Raw genomic sequence first — 14,063 nt, 5'->3', positions numbered from 1 at the left:
ACTGAAGTTTAAGTTTCTTTCCTTGTTACACGTTCGTTAAATCTAAGTGCCTTGGCTTGACACTTTGTTCTCTATAAACACTCTCAAATAAAAGCCATTTAAAAGAAAAAAAAAGAGAGAGAGATTTTGTTCAATCCAAGACTTTTAGGATGGAGCTGGCCTCCGTGTTCTGAAGCTATTATTGCATTTATCATCCTGAAATAAGTCTTTTAACAGAGATGGACAGGACAAGTCATTTCAGTGTTTTCCAAAACCTTCATTTTTCACATGAAGCTCAAATTGAAAGTCTTTTTTTCCCCTCCATATGTTTCGTAGTAATCAAGATCTACTACGTACTTTTTAGACTATTTGTGGTTTTGGTAGGTAGATTACTCATTGAGGTAATCCCTAATTAAACTTTTTGTTTTGGTAAAAGTTCTTAAATTCTTTCATCATCTCCTGATTAGCTCATGTTAACCAGCTCCTCCTCTTGCCCCACCAGCTTGAACAGCAAGTCCAAATATAACTTCCACAGGAAACCTGCACGAGACACTACTGAGATTGCTTCAAGAACAAAACACCTGCCATTTCCCACTTCACAAAGATATGATTTTAAGTCTCAGCATGACCTCCAGAACGCATATATAACATCTACAATTCACCCATCAGTCTTTCATCAAAATACATACTTTCTAATTACAGAAAATTATCACAGAAGGACCATTACAGATGTACAAGAGAAATACACAGTGGTCCAAACAAGATTTCTATCTTCCATGTGATATTTTACTATCTTCTCCGACCCTGACCTTGCTTCATCCACACCTCCTGGAGTTTTACAAAGCCTGGTGCCTTACATCTCACAAAACATCTTTCTAGTTGACCACGTAAGTGATTTCAGTGGCTATGACTCCAGGACAAAGTAATAAGCATCAAATTAACACAATTACTAAAAAGATAAGAGCAACATGTTTGTAAGCTTAGAAATATAAACTTTTACCTCAGTTGTAACGCTACTGATAGCTGTATTTTAAGTATATTCAATTTTCCAGCAAAATGGTGTAAGCAAAAATCTTTGGTTAGCAATGCAGAAACACTGCATGAACTGCAACTCCATCAACAAATTTCAGAACATCATTTCAGTGAAGTATGCGCTGTTAAAGAGAGCCCAGGTTTCTAAATTTCAGGCCAACTAGACTTTAAAATAAGTTCACTTTCATAGTTTAGAACCAGAACAAACCATGTCCAAACTACATATTCAAATTTTTATAAAAATTAAGGTTTAACATTTATTTTACAGCTAGCTTTCCACATCCATGTGGGGACAAGGGATCAGAATGTACATAACTATAAGCAGTGCAAAAGTGGTGCCAGTGCGAAGTCACAGATGCACAATAAAGTGATAGTACAAGACTAGAGAAAATGAAGCTATGGATGTTAAGAATGGAGACCAAAAAAAAAAAAAAATCAAACAAGGAAAAATATGAAGGAAGAGGGCAGGAAAGAGGAGAGCCGGATGTTTAATAATGCCCTTGCTGCTGCAAAGATAAACTAATGGCACAAGACAATGTTTCTTGTAGAACAAAAATCCAATAGCAATGAGTCTTTATTCACGTTTAGTCACCTGACATGAGGAAAGTGTCTGTTGCATTAAAATAGTCATCAATGTAAATGGCAGCATGGCTGAACAAGTCCTTTTCAATGGTAACGAACATCCCACATAGTAAAGTCACTTCAACACAGCCTCATGACAATTCCCACATCAAAACAGTACTTTATTTTATATTTTTTTGCCTCATCATTACTCCCACATTAAGATCTTTCAGCTGTCAAGTGTACAAGGTGAAGAAAAAGGTTCTCAGTCAGCAAACACAGGTGCATCAGGAAGTATCTCCACAATACACCACTTCAGATCTGCTGGGTCCCAAGTCCATCCTTGAACGCTGGGCTCCCAGCACCAAGTGTAGCACACTACTAAGGCTACACTACTATGTTAGCTTATTAATTCTGCATACATCAGGCCGAACAATGTGTCAACCTGCAACAGACTGAGCGTTGTAACTGAAAATGGCAAAAGATTCACTCTATTGAACTTTACATCATTATTTGATGTTAAACAATGAGGCAAATCCCAACAGTATATACAAAAACCAGCTTTGCTTTTACAAAAGATTTTGTTTCCCATATTGATTAATCCAGGCAGCTAACTCATTGGTTTATGCAACTTTATTGAAGAAAATAAATCAATTACTAGTAGAGCTATTAGTTGATCACTCATCCATTGACAACTTCCATCATTTATTCAGTGCTATATTAAACAGTGTTTTGGAAGACAGATTAACTAATAGCTCCAAGCCTCCTAACAAAATTTAAATGAATTACAAAAATGTTCTTAGACCCTATTTTGGAATACAAGGGATGTTTGACTTCCAATTTCCATTCTCTGTAAAACAAGAACTGGTCATTCCTTTATTGACATGCATAAGATACATCACATTTTCTGTTCTGCTGATGCTATAGATTCAGTACCAATTCTCCAGACACATCAGTTATGAGCAAAAGTATATAATAAAACCTCAGTTCTCTAACACTGGAAGGTTTGGAACAAGATGGATGTTGCTACAGCAACGTTACTTCTTTGATGGGAGAAAATTGAACATCCATCTCCCCTCCCCCCTTCAGGTGGTATCTTCAGTATCTGTTAGAGCAGTGAGGAATGTTTGTTTGTTTTTAATCTCATAACCAAGTTAGAATGAAGACATTGGCCACATAATACACATGCTCCATTAAAAAAAATTCTGAATCTTGGGCAATTGTTCTTGTGTAACTACTTTACAGATTCTAAAAGCAGTTATTGTCCAAAGCTGGAAGAACTAAAGTCTTCTCAGATGAGCATGTGCATGAATGGAAGGAGGTAAACAAAAAAATAAAAAAGATGAGGTCTGATAGGGGAGCAGCCGGATAAGAAAATCAAAAAAGGAACAGTAATTTAAAGTTTATTCCAGCTATAATGCAGGTTATTCTGACTTTAAGGTAGCATCACATGGCATACTTCTGAGTCCATTCCCGAGATATTCTGTTGTACCTGCAAATAAAAACAGGAATCGAATTAGTGTCAGCATGAAAATGACAATTTCCCAAACAGTTAATGATTAAGTATCACTTTATCCCCATCTCCCTAGTCTCTTCACACTAAGAGAAGTCTCTTTCTATATTAAGATATACTTGAACTGAAAAAACTGAACAAACCCCTCCCTAGACTAACTAGGATATTCTCTAATTTATATGAAACACTTCAAATTCAAGACAAGCAGATTTGCTAGAAGTCTGTTGTAAAAAATACTTAAGGGGAAGGAATAGGGACCACCTGGGGTGGGAGAGGCAAGGGGAGCGTTTTGTTTAAATATTGTCCTTAGATAAAGATTACAGGGTATCACATGCCGTAAGTAAAGATTACTTGGTTAATAGTATCATTGGATACAGAATGTCAAATTTCCCATTTTAAAGTAAAACAGCACTAAGCATTTCTTCACACTTAATATTCTCTTTCCACATGAATATACTGCTCAAACAATTTTTAAAAAGATATTTAAGTACACTACTTCCACAGGAACTGAGCTGACAATTAGTTTATACTTAACTCCATGCTTGTCAGTAAGAAGTTAATTTTCAACTATACAAGCAGAACATAATCCCCATATGTTTTCCTAGTTTACATGTAAAAGACAGACACTGCTGATAATAAAAAGTTGAAATTTCTATTGTCTAAATTCACCCATGTCTATGCATGAAGTCTCGCTACAGGGCATCACTTTTAAAGAAATTCTGACAATACCTGGTTAAATACTTACCAGAACAAGTTGACAAGCTGGCTCAAAACTCGATAATTGTTTCATACTATCTTTTTTTTTTTTTTTTGCCATGCAAGAGCAGTATCTGTGAGAAATAGTGACTAGCCAATACATTTCACACTAACCACAAATCAAGCTGTTAAATATCCAAGTTCAGTAACTGGTGCATCCATTATCTGTTAGTTAATCCAGTGCCTTAGAGCATGCAGCACCCAAGTGCTGACAAGTTTCCATTTTGTTAAATGCACCATAATGTGCAGATATTCTTACCCTACAGCATAGCGTATTTCTCTGTCCACTCTCTTGCTAACCTATTGTACCTAATTGGACAAGTATATTTAGCATTAATATATATATCTCTCTATAAAAATAAAAAGACCAAACAAAGTCTACTTTGTATAATTCTATCTGTGCAAAATGTTAAAAACACGTAAGAAAAAAAAAAGTTGTTTCAACACAGATAGGAAAAAAGTTATGAAGCCTTTTTTCAAGGGGAGCACCAAAATTAAAGGCCAAGCTGCTACCAAAAGAAAGCACCAAAATAACAAAGCCATCTTTTGCTCAATATGAATATCTAACTATATTCTATTTATGCATGGTAAGCAAAAAAATGGGCAATACATACTTTAAAATACTTCCACGCATGTGAGAAAAAGATAGTATCCTTCACCCACAACTTCAAAGATACTAAGCCCCTTTGTTTTTAAATTATGCATTACCAACAACAAGTACTTCTTTGATACACAAGTTCTCTCCATCCCAGATTTTCACAAGAGGCTCACAATTGCTGTCTGACGATGCACTCTTACAAAGTTTATTAAAATATTAGTCTTACACAACTCTGTACTTACTTGTCTCTGTCTGTTTTATAGATACGTGCAATCTCTGGCACTAGTGGGTCATCTGGATTTGGATCACATAACAGTGAACAAATGGATAAGAGAACTGTAAAAAAAAAAAAAAAGAATTCTCAATAGCAAAACAGGAACAATCTCGGAAACAATGGAGCACAGATCTTTGCATTAGGCACAATGTCGGCACAGGAGAGAACCTAAAAAGCCTTTTCCTGATATACTGCCAAAATAAACTTGTGACCTACTCTAAATAAAAAGCCCAAAATGACTTAAAAGTTCGTAAGAACTATTTGTTTCCTATTTCCCAATACTTAGAGCTGTCAGTAAGCACACACAAGAACAGCACTGTTGTCCCCTGCACTATGACGCAACGTAGCAGCCAATAAAAGCACATTATTACGTATTCTGATGGCCAGCATATTCCATGGTTTTAATCAGTAAGACTACATCATCTTCAAATTATTTTTTTTTTAAAAATCAGACTGAATTCTTTCTCTGTTTTATGTAACGTAGCAATACCCTGGTCTGCACTGATAAAACTACAAGCATGTTGTAAAATAAAGGAGTAACACTGTTGTGGGCAGTTATGAGGACTTCATCCTCTACTCTCACAGTAGCTTTGAAAGAAAAACAATAGCGGCAGCATTAAAATGTAAAGAATCCACATTCAAATCACAAACCTACTCCTTGTACAGACAGGAATTACAAGTTCTATAGACAAAGGAGCACTTTGATGGATCTTTTGAACCCACAGTGACGAGTGGCTTTGAGGCAAAACAAAATTTGATCATTGTGAAAATATTTGAGAATTAACTGTTATTTACTCTAGTAAAATGAGGAAAGCTACAAAGCTTCTATTGCAGCACATCAATTTATCCTGAAGTAGAATCAGTAAGCTTAGTTCGTGATTTAATACAATGCCAGTGCACAGTGACAGAAAGCAACATGTATCAGTAAGTTTTCTTTTATTCATCTACCACAGAGATATGCCAATATAACTCTGCATGTAATTCTAGACAGACTCAGTCAAAAAACTATGCAGATTTCATTATTAAAAACTGACTTTAAATTAATCTTTAAATTAATATGCAAGTGTGTATCTACATGGACAGCTGCAAACAAGCAGTTTTTCAGCCTTAGCTCAAATATACCACCACAAGCCTGTTTCAATCCAAATGCTGGCAGATTCCTCTGGGACCAAGCTAGTAAGCTCTGCTAAGAATACTGAAGCAAGTAAGTGGCCAGACAAGGCTTTAAACAGCCATGTAGCAGAAGGTGTTAGAAAAAACAAATATCCATTAAAAACGCTGTAAGATATCATTACCAAATTGGCAAAACACAGGCTAGAATGAGTAAAGGAAATCAAGAGACGGGTAAGAACTGAAGATAAAGCTAAAAGCACAGTATTCAACACAAGATGGAAACGTTTCTCCTTCACGAAAGTTACCTTTAGAAATAGTTAAAGCAGGAGACCACTGTGATCTTAGAATATCAAGACAAATGCTGCCATTACTGTTAATATTTGGATGATAGATTCTTGTTGTAAATGCAACCTGCAAAAACAAAAAAAAAGAAAAAAAAAAAAGAGTGTGTTTCAGTTTACTATGATGACAATGACGTAACCCCTTCTTCTTAGTCAAGCTATTAGTCAACTCAATTTACTCTAAAAGAAAAGGATTAAGCAGTTAAACTGCATCAAATTCATGGAAATGCACCCAAGCCACAACCTCTCAGCTTCCAATTACCAGGCACTCTATTTCAAACAGAGAGAAGGCAAGTATGAGGCTGTGCTTTAATCACAGGTGCCTGCATCATGATGAAGACACTCAACAGAAGTGCCTGAACCATGGTAACACTGCTATCACAGAGCTAAAGAACTTCAAACATTGTGGTCACTCCAAGTGTGCACTTTCATATTGACTGAAAATTGGAAGACAATGCTAGTGGCTGATAAAGCTACAAAAAAGCGTATTTCGCAATTACTGCCAAATTCTAATAGATACCATCTTCACTGATTTTAGGCTCTCAGCAAGTTAATCCCTATCCATAGTATCACAATCCTATAGACCAACCCAAACAGCTACACTGTAATACTTGACAGTCCCCTCAGCAAAAATTCTATTATAGTAACACAAAGCTAATGAGTTTTCCTATCAATTAAGAAAAACAGAAATAAAACCAAACATCACTCCAAGACATTCAGAATTCACATATATGAATTTGCTCCTAAAACATTGGCCAACACACCCATTCTTGTGATAGTCAGAGAGGGACCTAGCCATCTAATATACTGTAAGAATGCGTGAAAAGAAGTGAGAACTTGACAATACTACAACACAGATGCTGACAATTTCTGTCCTGTACTCAGTTATTTAAAGAGCACTAATTTCACAAATGAGAAAGCAATACTTACCTTAGGTGGTTTGAAAGGGTAGTCTGTAGGAAAGTGAATTGTCAAGAAGAATACACCACCCTGATATGGACTGTCATTCTGTCAAAGCAAACAAACAATTCTCCCATTATCATCTTTAGGACTAAATATCACTGAAGATGATGTTTTTAAATAAAAGGAGTGGAATTTGTTTAAACAACTGAATTGTTTAATCCACCAATACAAGTGAGATGCAATTAAAATTCAATTACTACTTCCTAAGGTAAGTGATACAGAACACATACAGGTCACTTTCCGTATGGACCTCTCCAAGCTAATGTTTCATAGAAAACAGCTTCTCTGACAATCCACTCAGGACAACTTGGCAAAAGCATCCAAATGCCTCTGAGACAGCTCCAAGAAGTAATGTCAACAGAGTGGCGGTCCTGTCAGATTCAAAAACCTCAAGTTCTGTGTTTGGAGCTCATTTGTTACAACCACCCAAGTTTACAGTGGCCATGGACCGCTCTAAGTGCCTCCCATTCCCTCCTAAGTTCTGTCCTTGGCTTAGGTGTTGCTCAGCCCTGCAGAAAACCTATGAATACACTGCTAACTCCTTGTTCCTTGCAAAAAAACCCCAAACAAAACCAAAACAAAAAACCCCCACCCTACCTGCACCACCAAACAAAAAAAACCCCACCCCATCAAGATTAAAGTGAATTCTTCTTCCCTTCTGAATTAGAAATTCACTGTAATCTAGTATGGAAGAGTATTTTACATTTCCCTGCTCCAAGGAAACAATTCTGGGGATAATTCATTCAGGCATTAACTATTAGCAAAGTGACATGTGGAAGTAAAAAAAGCAGAGAATAAATGGAGTGACTAAATAGGGATTGTGTAAGTTACTAATTACGAGAAGAAAGATGGAAGAGGTTTTTACTTGAAACTACAACTAAATTTCTGAAATAGAGCTAACAATTTCATTGTTTAACCTGAAGACTACAATGCTTTTAATTCCAGATTCAGAGCTAGGGAAAATGAATTTGAGACACACAGAGTACACTTCTGAATTATTTGTAAATTGAATTTTCATATAAACCGTAAGAACATTTCACCAATGTAAGGAAATACCTACATCTATCTTAGTTAAACACCAGAAAATGAAATTCTGTAACACAAGACAAGGGACTTAAACCTGAAAACATGTAGGTTATACACTATCCAATCTCTGCTGAAAACCTAGCAATCAAGATATAACCTCTTGTATTTGGTCAATAGATACCATGTGAGGCCTTGAGGAGCCAGAAAGCAACCATTTTACTGCACGTATTCTGGGGATACATTTTAGCAACTACAGAACCCCCCCTTAGAACGCGTTAAACCAATGCAAACTCTCTTACACCTATCTAAGAAAATCACAGCCTGTATAATATCCTGTTGCAGAGGTAGAAGGCCAGATGATTGGTTCTACAATCCTTGTCTGTTATTGAAGGCACTAAGCAACACCACAGGAGCACTAGAACTACTACCACCACACTTCTGTCAGGATACTGCCCAATCTTGAAACAGGAATGCAGACCTTTTGACACCACAAAAACCATATGGGAAAAAAGGAGCTGTACATTATTAAACCAGAAGGGGAAGCTAAAAATAATAATCCCAATTTAAATTCAACTGATGTTTAATACCTTATGACCATGCACACACCACTAAAATCATACTCAGTATAGTGCAGAACATTCCTTGCCATTTAAGCATGAATATAGCTATTAAACAACTTTATGTTTTTGAGGCTCCTAGTTACAATCAGTGAGGACCAGGGACTTTGGAATGGAGAGCCATTTTTCCAGTCAGGTGAACCTCTAATAAGCACATTTTCCATAGTGATCTCCTAAAACCACACTTGTAGCTATATATATAGTCAGGGCAATTCAGCATCACTGATATTTAATTCCTACTCTGTAGCCTCACCAGAAGCATCACATTGTGGCTGCAGGTCTACTGGCATCCAATATTTGTCTTCTCAAATTACAGAAGGTTTTGTTTTCTAAATATAGATAACCAGCCCTGAGAACTCCAGATGTCAAGCGTTTGCAGGTTATGTTTTCAGTAAAGGCAAACATTTGCCTTCTTTACTCTAACAAGGAAAAAGTCACATTCAGGTTTCAGATGCTTGTTGAACATTTAACACAGACTTTTTTCCTCCAGTCATAACTGGAATCTCACATTTCAGTGACTTTTTCCCTTCTATTCCTAAAAGTATTTGAGATCTCAGTACATGACACCTGACCAAATAAGGATTCCCTGTTCTGTTCTAAGATCCACACGAAAGCATCCCAACTAATTCCTGACACTGGGACCAGCTCCTAGTAAAAAGTTCATGCTAGATTCAAGCTTTAGAAAAAGTTAAATGCAAACAAAGTTTCTAGATATTCAGTGATAATGCCTAACATTGCTCTAGAGATCATTTCAGCCGAAATACATGTCCTCATAAGACATTCCAGCAATAAAATAGTCATCATCAGACTGGTTTTTTGTTCGCTCCTTCATTTTCTGTTACTGTCAGGAGTACCTCTAGAACTGAAGACTGATAAGGGGAGTTAAAAAAAAGTAAAACAAAACACCCCACGGTTTCCTCCTGAATAAGAACTACCAGTTTAATATTACATCACAAGAATTAGAATACTTACAGGTCCCATAATTGTGGCTTGCCAATGAAACACTACAAAAGAAAAACTCCGCATTATTATCTATTCATGATATGCTTTGAGTTAGCAGAGCATAACATAAAACTGAAGGTTACTTACTGTCATTTTACTGTGCTGGAGGATCACGGGCTAAGTCACTAAGTTCCTTTAGGAAAAAAAGAACAAACAAACAAAAACTGTTCAGAGAAGTAACGCTAATGAACTCAGTCATTTTTACTTCATGTCCAGCAAAAACCTTTAACAGTTTTTCCACGTACAAACATGCAATAACAACTATTAGAACCACTAGATCAGTATCAAAAATGTCTTTATAGAAGACAACGACCACCAAAACCAGCTATGAAGGTAAACAGCTACAATGACGATGCTTTTCCAAATAAATATCACTACAGTATAGACACCCCTGCTGAAAAAGGGACAGAAAGGAGAGCAGGACACAGAGCCTTAAGTGGGCAAAGTCTAACCACTTTCTGACCAAGATTTTCAAGGATTCAGTCTTAGCTAGAGAAGCCTGAAGTGGGAAGAGAGAAAGCTATTGATGAGTCTTCATGAAACAGAAAGCACTGTGTATGTAACATCTGATATTAAAACTCAAAGAAAAAAAAACCACAACACAGAAACTCAGTTTCATTTTCCCCACTACCTCCAGCAGGGATATATCTTGCATAGATAAAGTAGACAGGAAAATTAGAGAGGCTGACAAGTGTTGGAATTAGGCAAAATATCTGTATTTTTAATTTTAAACTTCACATTTAAGACAATTATGCCTTTAAAATTCTGAATAACTGAGCTGCAGAAACAGTTCCCTCCCTCCCCCATTACAGAGGGAATGAAAACAGAAACTTCAGATGGAGGATTCCTCATGTTGTATCAAGATTGCTGTGATGAATCAAAGCAGCTCAGCATTAATTTGTTTAAATGCTCCGTAAGTTACTTGTTTGGACAGTGTCTTTTAAAATTAAATCTATACTTTCAGTTGAAGTATGTAACAGATACCTTCCCTCTTCCCTGCTCTCTTTTGAATCTAAAAATGGCTTCAGGAGCTTCTATAAATCTGCACTTGTCAAGGCATCTAGAAGTTATGAGAAAAGGGAAAACTTTCAGTCCCTCTCCCATGTATTAACAGTTGCACACAAGTTATTTTGCTACAAGTCTATACAAGCCATTAAAACAAGAACTTTCTATTACTTTGTCAGACATTTAAGAAACCCAGGCATACCTATTATGCTGGAAACACATGCATATTTGGACCAGACAGCTAACTGTTTTGCCTGTGAAGATCCTAATGTACGTCCTTTAAGTTTCACAAATTCTGCACTTGATAAAAATTTATTAAGTGTAAGCCAACATAAAATGAGGAAAAAAAATTACGCTCCCTGTAACTTCAACACCTTGTTCTTTGGTAAGACGATAGCTCCTGCAAACACAGAAAGAATAACACTACTTCAACGTGTAGAACTCCATACATCAAAAAAAAAACCCCAAAACCCACACCAAAAAAAAGAAAAACAACCAACAAACCACCAACCCAAAAAACACCAAGAAAACTTAGTCCCGCATTTCCCCTCTCTAGACATGCTAATTTTGATGAACTTTCCAATTAACCAGATTTCAGTTTTGCACTGGAATCAGACTGTTTTGTAAAATGGGATTTTATCAGTTTGATAAACAATGGCACAATGAAGTTAAAATTACGGTTCATTTCACTGCTGCTGTTAATTTAGAAGCGTGAGCAACAGCTCCTTCCAGATCATCACAGTAAATCCATATAGAGTGCATTTCTCTACACTCCCCAGTTATTATTGGAGGTCCCCGTGATACTTATTTCTGCCATGAAATATCACTTATTAGGTCCATATGCTGTTCAGCACCCTCCAGAAAAATTTGCTAAGTTAGATTTATATTATCCATGTAAAGGCAAATAAGAAATGTAAAAGAATTTTCACATAGAAAGCTTTTTTAATTTTCAGGGTGGTTTTTTTTTCCATTTAACAAATACAGCAGGTTTTGTTAATAAGGCTTATTTCTCATCTAAATATATTTTCCAGTTCTAAGAATGATCAATCATTTCCAAAGTCTGAGATAAAAAAAGGTATTTTGTCCCTTAAAGTAAGTTGTAGCCACAGAATAAGCAGAAAGACACAAATGTTACTATTTTAATGTAGTTGTGTAGTTATTACTAGATTATTTGATTCAATCGGGGAAGATAATCAGATCCTATTTTTTTAAAACTGTCACAGGGACTAAGAGCATGAAAAGGCTCTTCATGCAGTTTATGAAAATTATGAGTAGCACGAAGACAAGGACAAGAAAAGATCAGCACAAACTGGATTGTCAGAGCTATGTGCATTAGACTAGAGAGCTCTTCAAAAGGTACTACTATCTCCAGAGAAACAAGAAATCAGTACTCAAGATAAAAATAAGGTATTTTAACACAGCAGGAAAATTAGAGTGTATCAATAATTCAACTAGGAAAAGCAAATAAGTAGGATTGCAAATGTAAGACAAATATTAAATTTAGTAAGTTCTGGTGAAAGATTTGTGCAAAAAACCCTTCAGTAATATTAAGAATAATTTACAAGCTGAAACACATGAGTTTTAATATTCCAGTCTACAGTCGTTTTCAAAATACATGTCCATACAGAGTTACCCCTTTTAATCACTTGAACTGTTCTAGAGAACAAACAAGCAGCAATTTTCATAAGCTAAAGGACTAAAGTTTTGTCTGACCCAAAACACTTCAGTAAAAAAATCTAATTGTGCTAAACAAAGCAGTTCAAAATACAGATAAAGTTAGGAACACATGATATACCACTTAGCATTTCAACCACAGAGCAAGTAATTTACCCACTAAATTCTGAAAGGAAAAAAGCTGAGGTGGCACACATTCTTGTATTTGCTTCTCTTACGTACTATGGTCAGAAGAGTAAAGTTTGTAGTAAAGCTGTTTGCTTCAGCAGAGTGTGAAGCGTTGTGGAAGAACTCGGGCAAACACGAAACAAACACCGGCAAGCTTTGCCTGCTTACAGTAACACCAGATCTATTTTGCCTGCCTGGTAAGTGTGTGACACTTCACATCTACACAAAAGGAGGGAGGCTTTTTGCAACAAGGGAGTGGAAAGTTCTCTCTGTGTAACTTTAAAAAGTGCCTCCTTCTGAAAGCTACAACTCTGCTGAATCCAACGGGCAAACTGGAATAACTGGAAACTAAACAAGCAGAGGCACACTGTGATATTTGGAGTGCAGTTGAAGCATTTCATTCAAGGAAAGGGAGGAGCTTTTTTTTTTTTTAAAGCTTCCCACTCAGCAGCAGAAACACAAACTGACCTTCCTTCTCAGCTTAGCAATCAAGAGCAACTATTCTATAACAGGAAAATATTTAATCTGAAAAATATTTCTGACATCAAAACTAAGCTTCATCATTTCCATGAGCCGATTAAAAAAAAAATTTTTTAAAAAAATCCGCTCATAATTGTTCCCCTGCTTTCACCCATTTCTCACCAAGAAGGTAAAGACCACGTTAAGTTTCATTTTACAAAGCAGAGTTTAACTAGTATTTTAGAATTAAAAAATGTTCCCAAGCATTGTTCTGTAAAATTGCTATGTATAAGGACTTTATGCTTCTAATATTCCTTTTGCTGCAATACTTACTGTCTCCAACTTTGCTTCTTTTTGTTTACATTCAGTTTCAGTAGTGCTTTCCTTTGTCAAGAGGTACTAAGCTACATCCCAAACTTTGTTAAAAAACCCCAAAGTAGAACCCACATTTTCCTGGAGTCAGCTGCTATAGTTTTCACTTTACAGGTGGCTTAAGAAAAAAATATAAATTCCCAAGAAGCAAATTCCAAAGACTTTACATAGAAACAATAAGCCAAATTTGGTTCAGAGTGATGTGTTATATGCCTATCGGAAAGGATTAGTCTTGAATTACAACCGTGACTCGTAGTCTCTGGCACTGCCAGAGGTTTCCGGTATAGCTTCAGCGTATCACCATTTCTGTGTCCCAGTTTCCAAATATAAAGTTGTCATAGTTCCTACCTCTCCACAAGGATGATTAGTCACTTAGCATTTTACAGATTTAAACACCGTTTAAGGAGTAAGTGCCAATGCTACTGTTAGAGGACAATGGCAGTGTAGCATACACAAGAAGCAATACATGTACAATTTTGAAACAGAGTTTTGGAAAACTGAGAGATAACTGGAAATACAGCAACAGTACCCATCACTGCAACAGACAGACCTGCTTTAACACAAATTCAGCACCATGGTATTCTGCCAGTTTCACATTAAGTCTGTAGCA

The 14,063-nt window shown here is 36.2% G+C and overlaps 1 protein-coding gene across 3 annotated transcripts; it reads right to left on the bottom strand.

Moving 5' to 3' along the window:
* Positions 1–1,242: 1,242 nt before the first annotated feature.
* LOC104072561 (ubiquitin-conjugating enzyme E2 D3) lies at positions 1,243–9,799 on the bottom strand. 3 transcript variants are annotated; one of them, XM_009572069.1, is made up of 6 exons: positions 9,746–9,799; positions 7,098–7,175; positions 6,132–6,237; positions 4,682–4,775; positions 4,101–4,150; positions 1,243–3,064 (listed from the first exon to the last, which is right to left on the bottom strand). In XM_009572069.1, exons 1-5 carry the CDS (start codon positions 9,797–9,799, stop codon positions 4,102–4,104), a joined length of 381 nt encoding a protein of 126 aa, XP_009570364.1. In that variant the 3' UTR covers positions 1,243–3,064; position 4,101. The 3 variants fall into 3 exon arrangements, with proteins under 3 accessions (XP_009570364.1, XP_009570366.1, XP_009570365.1); XM_009572071.1 differs by having other exon boundaries at positions 1,243–3,055; positions 4,130–4,141; positions 9,746–9,771; XM_009572070.1 differs by lacking the exon at positions 4,101–4,150 and having other exon boundaries at positions 1,554–3,064.
* Between the last annotated feature and the right edge of the window lie 4,264 nt (positions 9,800–14,063).

Source organism: Fulmarus glacialis, unplaced genomic scaffold (assembly GCF_000690835.1).
Source record: "Fulmarus glacialis isolate BGI_N327 unplaced genomic scaffold, ASM69083v1 scaffold15212, whole genome shotgun sequence".
NCBI lineage: Eukaryota > Metazoa > Chordata > Aves > Procellariiformes > Procellariidae > Fulmarus > Fulmarus glacialis.
Note: the sequence above shows the minus strand (reverse complement) of the source record. Positions and strands in the feature narration are given on the sequence as shown.